This window comes from Cyphellophora attinorum, assembly GCF_001299255.1.
Source record: "Cyphellophora attinorum strain CBS 131958 chromosome Unknown Contig13, whole genome shotgun sequence".
Classification (NCBI taxonomy): Eukaryota; Fungi; Ascomycota; class Eurotiomycetes; order Chaetothyriales; family Cyphellophoraceae; genus Cyphellophora; species Cyphellophora attinorum.
This window is the reverse complement of record NW_017253241.1, coordinates 134,962-154,115: the sequence shown is the minus strand read 5'-3', so window position 1 is coordinate 154,115 and position 19,154 is coordinate 134,962. Positions and strand designations below refer to the sequence as shown.

Genomic DNA, 19,154 nt, shown 5'->3' with positions numbered 1-19,154 from the left:
GTACACCGAGGAAAAGGCAGCCGCTCCAACTGCTAAATCCTCATCCAAGAGACCTTCGTCGAGAAGCAATAAGAAAGCGGCTCAAGAGACATCACCATCTACACAAACGCCACCTGCCCGTCGACAAAAGAAGCGGCTGTCCAAGAAGGGGTCAGATCAACCTCAAAAGTCAGATGAAGAGCCGGCATCAAAACCACCGTCGAGAGATAGAGAAGACTCTAGTCCATCTCCTCCACCTCCAGACAACAACGAAAGTGCCGATGCTGCCAGTCCAGGAGCCGACGACGACCCTGCAGATCCCTTCTCGTCTGCACTGTTCGGTAACGCTAGAATGTCACACACCCTGCGAGCCTTGAGTGGTATGATGAGTGGCATGTCTTCCAGATTCAAGGACATCTTGGCCAACTTGAGACGCAATGACTCTCCTGACATGCAGATGGTGGCTCTGGAAGAATTGAGTAATCTGCTGCTCGTGTCTAACGAGGACAATCTATCAGGCCATTTCGCTCCCGATGCATATGTCAAGGAACTGGTAGCGTTAATGCAGCCCAATCCTTTCACTGGAGAGGAGAACCCCGAGATAATGCTACTTGCTTGTCGATGCATTGCCAATTTGATGGAGGCTATGCGTGGCTCAGTCGCTCATGTGGTCTATGGCGGAGCAGTGCCAGTCCTGTGTCAAAAGCTGCTCGACATTCAGTATATTGACGTTGCCGAACAAGCGCTAAGCACACTGTCCAAGATCTCGGTCGACTTTCCCGCGTCTATAGTCCGCGAAGGTGGTCTCACTGCCTGTCTACAGTTCCTCGACTTCTTCGCAACTGGCACACAACGTACTGCTGTGACGACTGCGGCCAACTGCTGCCGCAACATTCCTCACGACTCCTTCGCCGTCATTAAAGATGTCATGCCGATTTTGCAAAATGTTCTTGTCAGCCATGATCAGAAGGTTGTCGAGCAAGGCTGTCTTTGTGTCACTAGGGTCATCGACAGCTTCAGACACAGTCCGGACAAGCTGGAACAGTTGGTCGATCCAGCGCTTCTGAGAGCCGTCTTAGGTCTGCTGCTGCCAGGCACTACCAATATGATTGGAGCGAACATCCATACCGAGTTCCTGCGCGTTTTGGCTATTGTTGCACGAGCAAGTCCGACCCTGTCAGTAGAGCTTCTCAAGATGAAGGTTGTCGACACTCTCTATCAAATCCTCACTGGCGTATCGCCTCCGGACGAGACTTCGGATGCTGCGTCCAAGCTAGACTCTGTGGTAATAATGCAGGCACTTATTCATCGTCCCCGAGAACAGATCTACGAGGCTCTCAACGTCATCTGCGAGCTGCTTCCGCCGGCTAAGTTCTCCAAGGATCCCAGCCTCATGGACCTCGACGTCCGCACCGTTGACGATGATGCCGCGGACTCGGCACATACGATACACTCCGGCCGCAGTTCAAAGCGTTTGGAAATGTTGGAAACATGCAAGGAAGCTACACGTCGCTTTGCCGTTATACTGATGCCTACCCTGACCAATGCCTATTCCAGCACTGTCAACCTGAGTGTACGGCAGAAGGTTCTAACCGCTCATCTGAAGATGTTGTCCAATCTTGAAGTGTCAGTGATCGAGGAGGCGTTGAGACCTGTGCCATATGCATCTTTTCTGGCATCAATTCTTTCACAAGAGGATCATCCGAGTCTGGTTGTGGCTGCTCTTCAGGCTTCTGAATTGCTCTTCGAGCGTCTCGAGACCATCTATCAATACCAATTCCACCGTGAGGGCGTCATCGGAGAGATTCAGAAGCTTGCAGGTCGTACCGTTTCGGCACCCGTCGAAGTTCTGACGACCCGCGCTGGTCGACCAATTACGCCGGCCACTGATTCGACGAGCGTCGCACCTGCAGAGGATGCAACAATGACTGAGAAACAGGCGCAAAGCACTGATGGCTTCACCCCTGTCGGTCCGTCAGCAGCTGAAAGCGATCGTGATGAGGATGACGAAGAGGATGACGAAGACGGCGATGATGAGGATGACGACGCTGAAAACGAGGACGAGCAAGGCGATGAGATTGAGATCACCGAAGAGCAACAAATGGATGATGGGGACTCTGATTCGTCCGATGAGCCACCACCACCTCCTACCACAACTGCAGATGATGACCTCGTCATCATACAAGCCAAAGCATTCATCGAAAAGCACGATAGCGGAAGAGGGCACGAGTTGAAGGCCAAGGCTCTCGCGATACGTGCAGATCTACAGTCTCTAGCCAGTGACATCGAGAAGTGCTACTCAGTAACGTCAGTTGCGAGTGGACGAGATTTATTTCAACGTTTGAGCACCTACTTCGACGGCAATGCTCTCGAAAGCATCACGAGCTCGGAACTGCTCGACTCGGGCGTCATTCGCGTTCTCGTCGGTGTTCTCAGCAGCGATTCTGCTTCTTACGAGACTGCTCGAGCTGACTTCCTGGCGGCATTCATGAGTGCCAAAGGAACGTCGTCGGCGCTGACCATTCTCATTGATAAGCTGCAAGATCTCCTAAGTCGTGCCGAGCACTTCGAAGTCTTGACTGTCAACAACAATGCTTCAGAGAACAACAGAAGCAGTTCTACATCAATGCTCTCGAGGCAGTTGCGATTGCGACTCGTGGCTGACGAGAACAGCGATATTCCGAAGCCGTATCGGGAGATGATTGTGTCCATCCACGCCATCGCCACATTCAAAGCACTCGATGACTATCTCCGACCTCGCTTCAGCGGCCCCGAGAAATCAAGCACCGATAGACGACGTGAATTGATCTCACATCTGGCCAACTCCCGTATGGCGCAGTTGACCGGCGCTGTGGAATCTGGGCTCTTTTCTCCCTTCGGCCAGGAACTGGCTGCCCTTCGTGCCGCGGCTGATTCCAGGCCTCCGACTCGTCCCTCTTCGCAGGCTAAGCAGGACGCTGAACCGCCTCGCACACCAGCTACAACAACAGAAGCGATGATCACTAGGCGTGCGTCGCTTCGACGAGCTCAAGCATCCACTGCTTCGACTGCCGATATTACAACGCCGCCAGAACCCAGCACGCAAAGCCAAGAACCTAAGCTGGAGTGCGCCGACGAAAAGCCAGTCGACGATGACGAAGACGGCATGGACGATCCTGGGGATGCCACCCTCGAGGCTTTTGTTGATGGTCTAGACGATGACATGTCGGACGACGACATGCCAGAACCCGCTCCTGTGAACATGGAAGTTGCATCTTCTGGCAAGGTCACTGCCCGTCAGGAAGATGGTACTCGTATCGTCACACCTCAACCCGGCACACCGGTGCCTGGTGCGGGCCGCCCAACATCATCAGACTCCCCGAGTCTTCGCAGCGGAAGCTTGCGAACTGCCGGCCGCCTTTCATACGCTGCAGCCTTGCAATCGGTTCCGCAAGACTGGCACATCGAGTTCAGCATGGATGGTAACGTCATCCCAAACCATACGACAATATACCGTGCTGTCCACCACAACCGCGATGCTGCTCAAGATGCTTCTGGCCGAGGGGTGTGGTCTGGTCTTCATACAGCAACCTTTCGAAAGGTCAAAGGACCTCCACCATCTGCGTCAGAACTGGCTGCCAGAAATCAGGACAAAGTCGTCGCTGACGGCGAGCTCGCTCCGTCCCTCGCCGGTCACCCCAACACGTCGTCCATACTTGTGTTGATGCGTCTACTGCATGAGCTGAATGCTGGTTTATTCGATGTGCTCGGTGACGCGGGTGTGCATATGCAGCCCGAGCCGTTGGCTTCATTCATCAACACAAAATTGACCGCAAAGATGAATCGACAGCTCGAAGAACCACTTATCGTTGCAAGTAATTGCCTCCCAGACTGGTCAGAAGATTTGGCTCGTGGCTTCCCATTCTTGTTTCCTTTCGAAACACGTCATCTCTTCTTACAGTCCACTTCTTTCGGCTACTCACGCTCAATCACTCGCTGGCAGAGCAGTCAAAATGAAAATGACGAGCGACGTGATCGGCGACGCGATGACCGTCCGCTGATGGGTAGACCTCAGCGCCAGAAGGTTCGCATCTCCAGAGGCAAGATTCTGGAGTCTGCGATGAAGGTGCTGGAAATGTATGGCGCTTCTCCGAGCATCCTAGAAGTCGAATATTTCAACGAGGTCGGCACAGGCCTTGGACCGACATTAGAATTCTATTCTACAGTCTCCAAGGAATTTTCGAAGAGAAAGCTCAAAATGTGGAGAGAAAATGAGATTACAGAGGGCGACTTCGCTTTTGGCAAGAATGGCCTCTTCCCTGCTCCCATGACGGAGTCCATGACTCGTGGCAACAACGGCAAGAAGCTGTTGCAGCTCTTCTCGCTTATGGGCAAGTTTGTTGCACGATCAATGCTCGATGCACGCATCATCGACATCTCGTTCAACCAGACTTTCTTCAAGCTGGCTGCAAACGCTTCCGTTCCCTTGACTATCGGCCTTCTTCGGACCATTGATCAGGATCTGGCGAATTCAATCAGTCAGCTACAGGAGGTCGCTGACGCATCCGCAGCCATACTAGCATCGAAAACGACTGCCGCGGAGAAGATGAAGGCTTATGATGCTTTGGAGATCAAGGGTGCTAAGCTTGAGGATCTCGCTCTTGATTTCACTCTCCCAGGTCATTCCAACATTGAGCTGATCACAGATGGTGCCAACGTTGCAGTCACGGCCTACAACGTACAGAAGTATATCGACTGCGTTCTCGACATGAGTCTCGGTCAAGGCGTTCGAAAGCAGATCGAGTCCTTTCAAGCTGGCTTTTCTGAGGTCTTCTCATATTCATCGCTACAAGCATTTACTCCCGAAGAGCTGGTCATGCTTTTCGGTCGTGTTGAGGAAGATTGGTCCATCGAAACATTGATGGACTCTGTCAAAGCGGATCATGGATTTAACATGGACAGCAAGAGCGTCCGGAACTTGCTCCAGACTATGTCCGAGCTTACGCCAGAAGGGCGTCGCGACTTCTTGCAATTCGTGACTGGCAGTCCCAAGCTGCCCATTGGTGGATTCAAGAGTCTGACGCCCATGTTTACCGTGGTCTGCAAGCCAAGTGAGCCACCGTACGCCAGCGACGATTATCTGCCGAGCGTTATGACGTGCGTCAACTACTTGAAATTGCCAGATTACAGTACTCAGGAAGTGCTAAAGGAGAGATTGACAACGGCGACGAGAGAGGGTCAAGGTGCTTTCCATCTTTCTTGAAGGGAAGGAACAAATCAGGAGGAATGGGAACGAATGCATCCGCGTGGCGCACTGCACTGCTACCATCATTTTCCTGATGGAACGAATAAGGACAACGACCCACCACTGCTGCGTGGAATGAAGTCGATAGATTGACAGAGGGAATTGCTATGGGACACGGAGTTCTGTGTTGGCTCTATGAGAGGGCGAGGAGCCCTTCATGGTCGCACCTTGACGAATGCATCGCTGAAGGGGTTCTGATATCCAAATTACTACGCACACCTCCATAGCATACTAGGTAGCAGGCAGATCTACTGATGGATCGTGGCAGATCAGAAAGGTTTGAACCACGACGTTCTTTCACAGTCTGGCCGCTTTCTAATTCTAGAGCTCCTCAAGTGCGTCCTTACCTCGCGCCATGCTTTGCCTATGTATCAGACCACGTGTTGACCTCTTTTCACAGTGACTTGTCGAAGTCGGAACGATCCATTCCGCCTCCGTTCCTGGAAGCTCCACTGCGGCTCACCCAACCCGAACACGGATACGATCAGTAGATACCAATTCGTACTGAGTTGCACATTAGGTGACCTGACACATATTTCTTGTCAATAACATCTCGTTGCCAATTATCGTGCCGCGCCAAGTTCTGTCACCGGCAATTCATCCATCGCGCACCTGATCACCGCTGCATAATTGGCCGCCTTGTCGATAATCACAGACAGCCTGAGGCCAAATCGCCAAGAGGCTACACAAGGACATCCGACTGCGAGGCATCAGTGAATTCGTGTCACTATACCCCACGACAAACACAACTCCAGCAGAGCACTGCTGCGTCACACTCACCGTCGGTCCGATTCCACAACCGCAACGATGGGGAAGCAAAGACCCGACACCCCACGCGAGGACTTCGCTGGTCCAGAGGCAGGACCAGAGGCGCCGTATCCGATCATGCTCAAAGGCCCAGTAATCAAGGGGTTCGGACGAGGAAGCAGAGAGCTAGGCATCCCAACAGCCAACATCCCACCCTCCGGCCTCTCCGCCTACCCGGACCTCGAGAGCGGCGTGTATTTTGGCTTCGTTGGGCTCAAGGTCACCGATCAGACACGGCAGGCTGCTGACAACTCGAAGCTTACTTTGGGTGAGAGCAGTGCAGATGGAAGAAGTAAGCAGTCGACGAGCGGCGAATCGACGGTGTATCCCGCTGTGCTGAGTATCGGGTACAACCCCTTCTACGCCAACCCGACCCGCTCAATCGAGATCCACATCCTCCACCATTTCCACGACCATAACTTCTACCACTCTGCCCTCAACCTCCTTGTTTTAGGCTTTATAAGGCCAGAATACGACTACAACAGCCTCGAGGCCCTAATCAGCGATATCAAGACGGACTGTGACGTTGCGCGGCGGAGTTTGGAGCGGGAGGGGTATCAGGAGGTGATTGGGCAGGGAAAGGAGGATGGTAAATGGCTACGCGACTTCACATGGTGGCAGAGCTGGACCGAGGAGCAGGTGAGACAGGTCGAGGCGGAGGAGGTGGGGAAGGCGCGGGGTGGCAAGAATGCACCAGACGGTGGTGTGGACGCAACAGCCGGGCAGGAGAAGCTTTGATGTAGAATCAAGGAGCTGTCGAAAACTGGTAAAAGGCATTCACGGAGGACCACATCCGGTGGACTGTAAGACAGCGGCTCCTTTGATGTTCTGCAGATGAGAGAAGACATAGAGAGCCGGATAGATTATTGTGATATGAAGAAACATGTCACTGTCAGGCTTCGACCACTCCATCCCAATCCTGCCGACCCGGATGACTCTCTGCCGAACATCACCCTTGGAATCGGCGCTCAGGTTTAGGACAGACGTAGCTCTGAACTTTTCTGGACTAAGTCGACTTAGCGCGAGGTCTTCTTCGCGAGTTCCTGTTCTGCAATTTCTCTACAGATACTTCTTCCCTTCGTTCTCACCCGTACCTTGCTTTCCGTCTCGTCCACTCGACAGCCCCAACAGATAGTTTTTCCAGTCCTCCCCAACCATTCCCCATAATTTTCGCTGCAAATTCTGAGGCAGCACTTCGCCAGCGAGCTCCCCCAGAAAAGCACCCTCCTCGTACAAAATCGCGACTGCCATGCACAACGCGGCCAGTGCAAAGTAGCCCATCTGTCGAAGTGTTCCCGGTAGCGACAGATCGAGGCGTGGATCAAGCTGATATTTTGGAATAATGATAGAAGGGGAGGCGCGGTCGATGGGTGGCGTGCTCTTGTAGAGGTTGGTGCGGAGAATGGAGAAGATCGCGCCGGAGGCGAGAATGATGGACATGCTGGGAAAGGTCGTGGGCCAGAAGGTAGTAGGGGTGGGCAGGTTTCTATTTGGGTATGATTCTGCTGTTTGGCGTTTAATCGCCGCTGCTGTGGTCAGCGATAAGCTTCGTTGCGAGACACCAGACCAATCATCATCCAGCTCGTGTTCTGTATTGCTTCCGGGCCTGTCGGAAAGACCGTTGGCGGATGCATGCTTGTCCAAGCCTGAAACAAGAGGTTTCTGCCGTATTTGTCGGGTCCTTTCGATCCACGATGAGACGAAGGCCACGCCCCACGCCACTCGCGCAAGCATGACGACTGTCTGAGTCCATACGAGCCCCTCTGGTCCCGTACCCCATATGCTCAGGAAAAGCCAGGCTGCTGCACCATACAGTCCCGTGAAGCCGATCATGCCTACGCTCTGCCACCATAGCTGTGCGGGCGTAGCTACGCTTGTGACGAAGGCATCGATGACCCCATTGACCGCCATCAGTGGGAGATAAAAGACGTAAGATTGGAAAAGAGTAGTCGTGGAGTCGTTACGGAATTCGCGGGGTAGAGCGAGAGGGACTAGAGCTGGGAGCAGCGGAGGACCGAAGACAAGTATCGGGAGACTGACCAAGGTGTAGGTGTGTAAGATGAGGGACAGATGGCGAAGAACGCGAGCGATCTTTGAAGGACTCGACGTTGTTGTTTCAGCGATCCTTCCGGCCGCCAAGGTCTCTTGGTGTTCGCTCGTGTTCACGTCGCTGGTGGCGTCACCAGGAGTATTAAGCAACTGTCCAAAGACGTTCCGGCTTGACTCCTCAATGGGTTGAAAGACGAGCCTAGCCAGCAGGCCAGAATAGTTACTGGCGATAGCGAAGGCGCCTTGGTCCGCAAGCGGTGCCACAGAGTCCAGAAGCCACTGGTCGCCCGTCGTAAGGCCCTGCTTGAATGTCGACTGGAAGTAAAGCGTCCCTGAAAGCTTCAGTAAGGAAGTCGGAAACAGTCCAAGCAGCGCGTGTTCTTCTGAGCCGACTGGGTGTGCAGGCCGCCAGGCAGGAGTGATGCCTCAGTGGGCCTCGAAGCCTTTCCAGCCGCTCGCCAGTAGAGGACAGCTATCGTAAGGCCGTAAGCGAGCTGTCCTGCTGCATAAGGCAGCGCACTGGGTGAGCTCCCACGGGAATGTTCGAACACAGCCATGCCCAATGCTACCAACACCTTCGCGACAGCAGCACTCGACTCAGCAGTGGCACGTGCGCCATAGAGACCCTGCTGCTGAATGACAACGAACGCAGGCTCTGAACTCAGCTCAGCGACTGTAGCAATAGCATACAGTAGATGGACAGTTGGGAAGCTTGGAGACAAGACGACTTCATCTGACGCACGTGCGAGGTATTGGCTGAACAGAATAGATCCTACTGCAAGCCCGAGAACAACGACGAGATATGAGGTGTTGATGGCGCCCTGAAGCTGATTGAAACGATCGCCAGACTTGTTGGATGTCGAAATTGTGTCCGCACTGGTATCGGATATCGCTACCTGTGGCTGTCGCTGTAGTGCTACTCGAAGTGACTCGCGAGCAAAGTACAAGGTCGTGATCGAGCGAAGCTCGAGCTGAACAGCGATGCCGAGAAGAGTCGGTGACGAGTAGTTGAGGACCAAGCGATTGCCAATGAACGTGCACCCTCGTGAGACCAACTGCGTTAGTATGAGGAGGGCTGTGCCTCCAGACATAGCGTAGACTCGATGGGCGACGGCTCCAAAGGGGCTGCCCCTCGCACGTACAGCGTTGCTCAAAGAGCAACAGATGCCGAAACTGTCAAGGCACAGGCTTTGCAGGAGCAGGTGAGCATCTCGGAAATGGCGCGCTGGTACATTGATGAGGCAGAAATACTGTGCACAACATCGAAGGCAGGATATGTGGTTGCCTCACTGGACCCCACCAGCAATTGGGAGCAGAAAATGGCCGCCTTTTCGCCTCGTCCGCTGCCCATCTTGTCTAATGGTCTGCACTCTGAGAATCGGAGAAAGGCTCTCGAGCACGAGGAGGCCTTCGAAGGGAGTGGTGTGGGTGTTAGTTCATTATCGAAGCAGTCGCAAGGCTAAATAAATGCCTCTTGCTCCTTCCACGGCATGAGTTGAACTTAGTCGCGAAGCAGGCGCCATCATGGGGTTAGCCGAAGCTCTGGCATCAGCGCTTCCACAGCATGTCTACTCAGCTCATTATCAAGTTAGAAGTCATGTCTATTGCAGAGGTTTATTCGTACTAGCACAATGAGTTGACATTTCATGGTATCGCATCGCCTTTAAGTGGCTCTTGATCTGACACTAGGCCGCGACAGCCGTACATCCAGCTTTCAGCAACATTCGTCTACGTCTATGCTGCTATCGTCCATTCGTGGATCGAATCGCTCATGCATCATCCGCCCAATCCGTTACGCCGTCCTCGTGATCGTAGTCATACAATGCGTTTCATCGCACGCTCAAAGTGTTCAAGCCTCACCCCATAGGCCGCCGCTTGCCAGCACGCTGCCACTCCCAACACTGCCTCCAAGGTCCCAATAGTTCCTGCTTCCAGTGCCTGTCCCCTTTGAGCTGGTACGACTCCGGCTCTTGACACTCTCGCTCGCACAGCTGCTGCTCGGCCGCCTGATTGTAGGGCCTGCTGCCACATTCTGCCCTTGACTTCCACGCCTTGCGGCCAGTGCTGCTGTCGTCGGTCTCGCGTGTGCTCTTGCAACAAGGGGATGGTGCTGACGTATGATGGCGCTGCGCTGACCAATTGCTTCGGGTGAGGTGCCCAGGCTGGACTTTTTCAAGTCGTGGTCGTGTGGCTGTGGCGTGCTGCGACCAACGATGCGGTCCTTGAGGAAGCGGAAGACCATTCGGACGTCTACAGCGCGTTCCCAGTACTCGCGTTCGCGCTGTAGATCAAGGGAGTCGGCTAAATGAGATGATGTTGTGCTTAATGCTGGCTCGTCCGCCTCTTCGAAGCCCCATGTTGCAGCGTGGTGAGGACTGTGTATTGTTGGTGAGAATTGAGGGGTGAGTGTGGATGACAATATTGCTTGAGGTTGCGCCTGAATCGATGGACGAGTCAAAGGTGATTCCTTTGGAGGCGTTGTGCTGGGCTGCAGCCGCATGCCCGCATAGTCATGCATTTGGGATGTGTAGGTGGTAAAGGCACCCGAATGTGGCGAGATTGCTGATACACAGACGCCGAGTTCACGAGCTATCCGCTGTAACAGCCGATCTCGCCAGGCGTTGTCTGTGTTGATCGACACCGCAGTAGAGGACTCGGGAATAGTGGCCAATGGTACTGCCTTGACCTCTGATTGAGCTTCTTCGGGTAATGACTCGCCAACGATGACCGAGAGAAGTGGCTCATCAATACCTATGATGTCGCGGATGAATTTGCGAGTAAGCCGTCGCCAAAATGGCTCTGTTTCGTCCTCCGCTTCTTCCGCCGCTGCAGGCTTCAAGTAGTCGCTCTGCTTGGGCGTCGATCCAAGTATGTCCTCCATAGTTGAAGTACCGCCTTGCCGCATTGACTGTCGACGCATCTGCCGTCTTGTCTCTCGCTCGACTTCTGCCATCATGCTTCTGACTGATCCAAACGCCACTTCTCTATGCGTACTCGTTTGTCCTCGTTCGCCTGTGCTTCCAGCTCCTCGATTGTGTCGAGCCGCCTCTGAACGCTAGAAGGTCTGCGATGGTGGCCATCATGCTTTCTCTTGGGATTGTACTGCTCGTGCCTCCATAGTTGCTCTAAGACTGGGGGACTTGACGCCTGGAACGAGCCGAGTCCATCATGTGCTGGGAGAACCGCGCCTTGCGACTGTTGAGTTGGCACTGGGAACAGTGGCTCTTGAAAAGCGTGGAGGCCTTCGTCTAGTGTATCAAGCTCGCCATCTTCGGTCAGGTTCTCGTCAAGGGCTTCTGAGTCTAGCTGCGACCGACCAGCGGTTTGCAGTGATAGTAACTCGCTCGTTCGTGAGTGTCCGACGGTCTGGCTTGATCTGTCTGTACTCGATCCAACTTGTGAAGGCGAGAACAGAATCCATTCTTGTGAGTCTTCGACTTGGGGTCGACGTGTTGTGTCAATGGAACTCGAAGCCGCTTCCTGGCTCACATTGCGGAGAATCTGGCGTGGTACAGTCGGGCCAGCCTGAAAGGCCATATCGAGGAAGGTGAAAGCGGGAGGGACGATGCCCTACAGCCGCTGCAGTAAATCACTGACCCTTTGTGACAAAGAATATCTGAAGGAACAGCTATATTCGAACAGCTTTCGTAGTTTCGAGGTGATCGCGGTCACGCGGAGCGACACGGAGTGGAGGCGTGATAGTTGGTCAAGTCAGTTGGGGATCCAGGATGTCATCATTTAGGCTTCGAAAGGCGAGCAAACAAAGGTCCTCGCGATTAGTCAAAGAGCTCGAGTTAATGAGTGACTTATGGTTGCTGAATAGGAAGTACTCTCGTTCTGGACGATGCGATGTCGTGTAATAATCAAATCGTTTGAGAATGTTGGAAGGGGCGAGTGACAGGTGGTCTGGTGAATACGGATTAGATGAGGGAGATGCGTTCCAAGGTTGGTGATCCCTGTTCATCTGAGTGGGGGGGCTGCTTTATCCGCGACAAGAAGATTCCCGCTTCAAGAGAACGTGATAGATAAGCGGCGGTTTTCTCGGAAAGTACAATCCGCTCTACGAGCGCCGCATAGAGATGTCGTTGCGAAGTACATCGACAAGAGCGGTTCTGAGGGGGCCTTTGAGCACATCAAGGCTTTTGGTGCTGTAAGGCCTGGGGCTTACAACATGTTCAGCTGATGGTGCCTTAAGGCTCTCCCATCATTCCGCTGTGCCGGCTGATGAGTTTCGCGACGGGCTACGAACTCAAGGTTATTGAGCACCGAACCAAATCCGGGAATTCCATCATATCTCAATCGATCGAACTCATCATGAAGCAGGCCATAGGCGAGTTCGGAACCATCACCCGCGGAAGAATGAAACAATCAGTGCGTGGAAATCATCGACTCTGGGGAATCATTTGTCTCATTTTCCGTACTATCTCAGCACGACTCCGAATATGCAGAAGCAATTTCCGCCCGTTGAAGTCTAGTCGTGTCTTTGTGGCCTTTTCCGTACAAATCAAATGACTCTAAGCCTCAGACGTCGCCTCGTACGCTCCCGGGAAACGCTTAATGTTGTGCTCGAGCTTGCCTTTGTTGCGCTGGAACTGAACATAGGCACCGTCCTGGAGAAGACGACCTTCCTGCTTGAGCTTGATGTAGTCATCGCGTCGCAGAGGAGTGAAGCCCCAGTTCTTGCTGACGATGATCTTTTGGCGACCAGGGAACTTGTACATCGAGCGGCGGAGAGCTTCGATAGCGGTGGCCCGATCCTTGTCCTTGGTGCGGACTGAGAGGAGAATCTGACCAATGTTGACACGAGCGACGGTGCCGTTGGGCTTACCCCAAGCACCACGCATTCCAGTCTGCAGTCTATCGGCACCAGCGCACGACAACATCTTGTTGATGCGGACGACGTGGTATGGGTGGGCGCGGACACGGAGATGGAAACCTTCCTTGCCGGTGATCTTGACGAGGTACCTGTGCAACGTTAGACCTTCTGCTTGACCTTTCTTTTGTGATATTATCTTACTTGTTGGCGCAAATACGGGCGGCCTCGAGGGCTTCGGAGCTCAATTGTTCGTACTCGTTGGAAACCATGTGGACGCACAGAGGGAACTCGTCGACATTGGCACGCTTGCGACCAAGATCGAAGATGCGGATCTTAGGATCGGGCACACCACGGTTGAAGCGAGACTTCGGGTAGGGCTACTGCTGAATTAGAATCTCTTCAAAGTTCGTCATCGGGTCGTGTGCGTCACTGCGCAACATCGCCCTTCTGGAGGTGCGTACCTTGTTCTTGCAGTAGCGGTAACATCTCGCGGGTCTTCTGGCCATCTTGACGGATTGCACAGAAGTTTGGGAGAAAAGAGTGGTGTCGAAGAAGGGAAGAGTGAACGGCGGCGGCGAGGTTAAGTGGGCGATTCTGAGCCGGATTTCAAAGCACCGCCAAGACTATGTGGGCGCTAGTCCCATTACGATACTGCTCTCGATAATCACGTGACTGTTATGACTCCCAAAGACTTCTTCTCGAGAGCTACTCCAGCTTGCTGTGTGCATAACGTCAAAGGCACTGCAGTGAGAGTGTGGATCATTGTGTCAAAGGGGCCCTAATGCAGCCTCGAGGACAGTCTATGCGAGTCCAAATGATATTCGCAGTGAGTCACGAAAGTCGGACCCGGAACGAGTTGCCGCCGACATCACTTCAATGGTTATGCCGTCGTGCACGAGGATTTGACAGTGGGACGAGACCTCGTACTGAGCTGGGTCAAGCGCACCGTCGGCGCGTACGATTTTCTGCGGCATCGCAAAGATCGCGCAGTACATAAATCCCGAATAATAGGTGGGTTATTGATTGCACACTTTTCGTAGAAATGCAGCTTTGTGCGCAGCAAAGTGTTCCCCACTAACTTCAGATGAGTCGTTCTGTGTTCAGTAGAGATGCATTGCATTCGCTATCTCGTTGCTAAAAAAAGGTCGGAGGCATATCGGTGGCACGCAGGCGGCGTCTCTCAGCACTCTGCTGAGTCGCTCGGACGCAGTCTTTGGTCGACCCAGAGAAGGGAGCCGCGATGGGTGACCAGACAGTCGACGCATGCGAAGATGGCAGTCGCAACCGCGAACACCACCACGATGAGAGGCGGTCCTGGTGACTGCAGTATAAAGCCATATTCCCCACCTGTGATCATGCCCCTCCGCACACCGCACAGAAGACCCGGTAATGCACCCGTTCCGAATCGACAGGACATCTACTGCTGGGCGGAAAGGATATCAGAATCGCCTGCATCGAGGATGGCCATGGTCGAACATCTGTAGAGTTTGCCGCAAGCGGTGCCCAGCTCAATCTGTTAGGCAGATATTAGCATTACATCCCTCCGAAGCGGCTAGGCTTCTTCTCAGGGCCTGCTCCTTTTGATATGTGAACTCACGTTGTTTCCGGAGAAGTGGTGGACGTTGGTCTTTGACAGCATGCTGTAGTACTCGAGTTCGGACTTGCGGAGAGGAGGTGTGTTGCCGGAGATGATGACGAGCTTGGCCTTGCCAGTTCGTAGCGACTTCAAGGTTGACTTGTAGCCCAGAGTGACTGCGATGGTTAGAGACACAAACCAAGATGGTATTGCGATGGACTGACCTCTGCCGGATTTGATGACCAGGGCCAACTTGGCGTTGATACTGTTCGCATCTCTCTTCGCCTTCTTGGGAGCCATCTCGACGGTGTGTAGTGGTCGACTTGTTGGATGGACAGATTGAAGTGGTGTTCGGTAATAATTGCTGCAGACCAGTGTTTGAATTTTGGTTCCAGGTGCGCAAGTAGAAATCTTGGCACTACGGTGAATGGAAAGGCCAACCACGCAAATCCTCCCCTGCCAAAGTCAATCGGCGTTGAGCGCGGGGCCGCCCGGACGACTGCAGCAGCGTGGAATGCGACTGGGATGCCTTCGCATGTGCTGATGCTTGCGTTGGGAATGCAAATAATGATTCTACGCTGACAGTGATAACGGCTTCTTAGAAGGAAGATGGCGCGACGTCTTCGGACAGATCTCGCTGCTGAACACTGACTGCAGATCCCAGCATCCTCCCAGTCGTGTGTTGTGGCTCAGTCGTGGCGCAAGTATATCAGCTCTGATTACCCGGGTCCTGGCTGTCTGCCGGCAAGCGAACCCTTGCAGTCAATGCCCAGTTGAAGATCGCATGTTTCAAAACTAAGCCAGGCTGCCGGGAAACTTTCTGCGACTTACATAGCACTATCAGACAAAGCGCCAGCAACCATGTCGATGCCTTCAGCGCGCAACCCCCTATCAAACACGACCAATATCAGTCCGCGACGTGGGCCAGATAGTAGTCCTGCCCGGCCCATGTCGTCCACTTCAGCGACGAGCGTTGGCCAAGGATTGGCGAGAAGCCCGTCGCTCCGGAACGCGAGGCCTACGAGACGCTCTGTGGCACGGATGAGCACGTCTTATACTCAAGATGATTTAGATCAGGACGATGAGGACGAGCGGAATGCCAATGCCCAACTCATGACTGATCTGAAAGAACAAGTTCAACGAGCCGAGCAGGCTTCGGAGCAGTACCGCAAGCAAGTGGAACTCATGCAGCAGCGGCTCGACGATACCACCAACGAACAAACTGCTGCAGAGGAGAGGGATTTTCAGCGGCAGACAGAGTTGGACAAACTACGTGCAGAGATCAAAGAGTTGGCGCGACAGCGACGGGAACTCACCATGACGTATGACTCGGAAAAGAGGATGTTGTTGCAGGACAGAGAGCGGTCAAGTGCAAAGGAGGCCCAATTGCAGGCTACCATCAGCAGACTTAACGAGACGTTGCGCAACAAAGGCATCGAGAGGTCAAATGCGAATCGTGCAGGTAAGTACCATCTATGCATAGATCAGCAGCAGCTGACGCACAGAAGCGAGCATACCAGACGCGCCAGATGCCGAGGCGCCGAACCCCTCCACCGCTCATATGCAAGCATTGCACGAGAAAGATAACATCATCGAGACTATGCGCATTGAATTGGCGGAACTGCACTTGCAGGCGGCTGAACAAAACCATGCAGGAGATGGACGTTTACAGCATTTGGAAAAGGAAATTTTGGATACAAAGATGCTGAATGCCAGACTATTGGAGGAGAACGAAAGTTTCCAAATGTTGTTGAGCGAAAAGACGCTCAAGGGCGACTTCGTGGCAGAGAATACTGATGAGGACACTTCAGGCTTGAACACGCTTGAGGAAGAGTTGGGCAATATTGGCGACGACCCTGAAGCACAGTCCGAGGCTGTTAAGAAACTCGAGGCTGAAAATCGGCAAGTCAAAGATCAAAATAAGGCACTCAAATTGTACGTCGACAAGATCATTGGACGTCTTCTCAGCAATCCAGGCTATGAGCACCTCATACTAGGCAATGACGCAGATGACAAAGACATGCCACCACCTCCGCCACCAAAGGGCAAAGCACTCCCAGCACCACCACCTGGCGAAGAAGCTCCTCAGACCGGCATGGGTGGATTCTTGCAGCGTGCCAAATCGGTGGTCTCCCGAGGCGCCGCAGGTCCTCCTAGGCCACGACCGAATTCCATCATTCAGAGTTCCATGCAACCCACCGCCAACGAGAACCCGGTTACAGCACCTAGTATCCCACTGAACCGAGGTCACCGCCGTGGACGATCCGATCAGACACAACAAGACACTGGCATGGGTGCTGCTACCGTTGTGCAGCAGATGACACGCAGCTCAACATTCCGCACACCCTCTTCCGGTCCACTATCGCCGGGACTTGGCCCTGTCTCTCCGCAGCAGTCTCTCGGCAACAAGAGCTACTTTCCTTCACCACCGCCGCACGACAGATCACTGCCTGCCTCACGGGTTCCATCGCATAATTTGCAACAGCCAGCGAACGCCACAGGCAGCTCTCGCAATAGCGTAGCGTCGGACAACAGCTTCACGCCTGGCGCCGACCGATCGAGTATCACAGACATCAGCAGCACTATGCAACCGTCCACGAGCAACGTGCAGGGACCTAATGCACTTCCCGGAGCTGTCATGAAACAGAATCAGATGCGACCGTTGAGACTAGTTAATCAGGTCAAAGATGAAGAGGAGGCAGCGAGGAAAGCGAGCAACCGTGGAAGCTGGATGGGCATGGCCGGGGGCTGGTTCAACAAAGGTGATCAGGCGTAATCCGCCATGCGAGCAAAGACAAGAATACCCAAGAGCGATCATTAAAGGTTCACATTATTACGAAACTGTGCGACTCGAGCCTTGTCCGAGTCTGATGAACAGCAATACCCATGAATAGACTGAAAGACCAGGCTTTTGGAGCCTGCTTACGAATTCTTTGCCTGTCTCTTACGACCAGCTTTTCCCAACTACGGCATCGAGCCTGCCCTCATTCCCCTTCTGGTCACTATTTCGCACCTGCCAATGCGGGACAAGACGCGGCGGCATCCTTCTCCAAAGCCCTTGCGAGGCGGACCCCGAACCCCACGAATCCGAGCCTGCATAAAGGCGAACGGCCGCACATGGAATTTACCCGGACGTGACGACGATATATAGATATGTACCGCCGCTAACATAAATTCGTGCCGCCACAGAAAGTCCAGATAAAGCTTCATATCCCACACACGACACCCAGAATTGCTATAGAACAGAAATAAGAACAGAAAATTGACTCCGACCACTCACACAAAATGGGCTCTACAGAGCAGCTGCCCAAGATGCAGTACCGCAATGTGAGTCAATTATCGTGGTCAGGAGTGTATCACAAATCGAGCGTGACTCTAAGTGCTGCCAAAAACATGTCCAGACCAACAAGCATGGGCCCTAGCTACGCTCAGAACGCTGCCCCCAAAGCATTTACAATCAGCCTCGGACAATGCTAACGAGAATCGCAGCTCGGTCGATCCGGGCTGAAGGTCAGCGTAATCAGTCTTGGTGGTTGGGTCACATATGGTGGCAGTGTTGGCGATGGTATGTCTGGGAGGCATTCTGCAGACGAAATGTATTGACTGCTGCCAGAGATTGCAATGGATTGCATGAAAGCAGCATTCGATGCTGGCATCAACTTCTTCGACTGCGCTGAGGTACAATGCATCATCCCGCTGAGACTTCTCTACGAATGCTGATCACCGTGACAGGGCTACGCAGAAGGCAAATCAGAGATCACAATGGGTCAAGCAATCAAGAAGTTTGGCTGGAAGCGAAACGACCTCGTTGTGTCAACAAAGATCAACTGGGGCGGAGCATTCGGCACGAACCCAGTCAACAACTTTGGCCAGAGCCGCAAGCATATCATCGAGGGCACAGCGGCAGCACTACAACGTCTAGGCCTCGACTACGTGGACCTCCTGTATGCTCACCGACCAGACCGAGAGACCCCAATCGAGGAGACCGTCCGAGCCTACAACTACCTCATCAACACTGGCAAGTGCTTCTACTGGGGCACCTCCGAATGGAACGCGGACGAGATCGAAGCAGCCCATGCCGCCGCAGACAGGCTGAACCTGATCGGACCCCTGATGGAGCAGCCACAGTACAACCTGTTGGTCCGGGACAAAGTCGAGAAGCAGTTCTGGCGCCTCTACCGTGAGCGCGGCCTCGGTCTCACAATCTTCTCGCCCCTGAAAACGGGTATCCTGACCGGCAAGTATAACGACGGCATCCCCGAGGACAGCCGAGTTGCTACCGCCAACGACGGCTTCAGCAAGAGCCAGCGCGACAGCTATGGTAATGCCGCCTGGAAGAAGGATATTGAGCAGACGCGGAAGTTGAAGCCTGTGGCGGAGAAGTTGGGGACGGATCAGGCGACGTTGGCGCTGGCGTGGGTTATCAAGAATCCGGATGTGAGCAGTGCGATTACGGGAGCGTCGAAGGTGGAGCAGATTGGGAAGAGTGTCAAGGCGCTGGATCTGCTCGAGAAGCTGACGCCAGAAGTGATGAAGGAGATCGATGATATACTCGAAAACAAGCCGGAGCCGTTGACTTTGAGATTTACTTAGACGCTGAGATAGAATCGCTGGGCGAGAATCTTTGCAAGCATAATCTGCAA

At 53.6% G+C, this 19,154-nt stretch overlaps 7 protein-coding genes across 7 annotated transcripts; 3 read left to right on the top strand and 4 right to left on the bottom strand.

The window, feature by feature from the left end:
* Window positions 1-6,070: 6,070 nt before the first annotated feature.
* AB675_11287 (Riboflavin kinase) lies at window positions 6,071-6,808 on the top strand (the record flags this gene model as incomplete). Its single annotated transcript, XM_018140118.1, has 1 exon — window positions 6,071-6,808. One exon carries the CDS (start codon window positions 6,071-6,073, stop codon window positions 6,806-6,808), a length of 738 nt encoding a protein of 245 aa, XP_018000049.1.
* Window positions 6,809-7,129: 321 nt separating this feature from the next.
* AB675_11286 (Oligosaccharide translocation protein RFT1) lies at window positions 7,130-9,210 on the bottom strand (the record flags this gene model as incomplete). The annotated part of the gene is made up of 2 exons (XM_018140117.1): window positions 7,130-8,451; window positions 8,481-9,210. 2 exons carry the CDS (start codon window positions 9,208-9,210, stop codon window positions 7,130-7,132), a joined length of 2,052 nt encoding a protein of 683 aa, XP_018000101.1.
* Window positions 9,211-9,968: 758 nt separating this feature from the next.
* On the bottom strand, window positions 9,969-11,000 carry AB675_11285 (uncharacterized protein; the record flags this gene model as incomplete). Its single annotated transcript, XM_018140116.1, has 1 exon — window positions 9,969-11,000. One exon carries the CDS (start codon window positions 10,998-11,000, stop codon window positions 9,969-9,971), a length of 1,032 nt encoding a protein of 343 aa, XP_017999953.1.
* Window positions 11,001-11,071: 71 nt separating this feature from the next.
* AB675_11284 (uncharacterized protein) lies at window positions 11,072-11,656 on the bottom strand (the record flags this gene model as incomplete). The annotated part of the gene is made up of 1 exon (XM_018140115.1): window positions 11,072-11,656. One exon carries the CDS (start codon window positions 11,654-11,656, stop codon window positions 11,072-11,074), a length of 585 nt encoding a protein of 194 aa, XP_018000003.1.
* A 977-nt stretch (window positions 11,657-12,633) lies between these two features.
* Window positions 12,634-14,811, bottom strand: AB675_11283 (60S ribosomal protein L10-A; the record flags this gene model as incomplete). The annotated part of the gene is made up of 4 exons (XM_018140114.1): window positions 12,634-13,084; window positions 14,357-14,448; window positions 14,533-14,687; window positions 14,736-14,811. The coding sequence occupies 4 exons, from the start codon at window positions 14,809-14,811 to the stop codon at window positions 12,634-12,636; spliced, it is 774 nt and encodes a 257-aa protein (XP_017999857.1).
* A 561-nt stretch (window positions 14,812-15,372) lies between these two features.
* AB675_11282 (uncharacterized protein) lies at window positions 15,373-17,287 on the top strand (the record flags this gene model as incomplete). The annotated part of the gene is made up of 2 exons (XM_018140113.1): window positions 15,373-15,973; window positions 16,020-17,287. The coding sequence occupies 2 exons, from the start codon at window positions 15,373-15,375 to the stop codon at window positions 17,285-17,287; spliced, it is 1,869 nt and encodes a 622-aa protein (XP_017999908.1).
* Window positions 17,288-17,796: 509 nt separating this feature from the next.
* AB675_11281 (putative voltage-gated potassium channel subunit beta) lies at window positions 17,797-19,104 on the top strand (the record flags this gene model as incomplete). Its single annotated transcript, XM_018140112.1, has 4 exons — window positions 17,797-17,838; window positions 18,001-18,076; window positions 18,125-18,189; window positions 18,244-19,104. 4 exons carry the CDS (start codon window positions 17,797-17,799, stop codon window positions 19,102-19,104), a joined length of 1,044 nt encoding a protein of 347 aa, XP_018000139.1.
* Window positions 19,105-19,154: the final 50 nt, after the last annotated feature.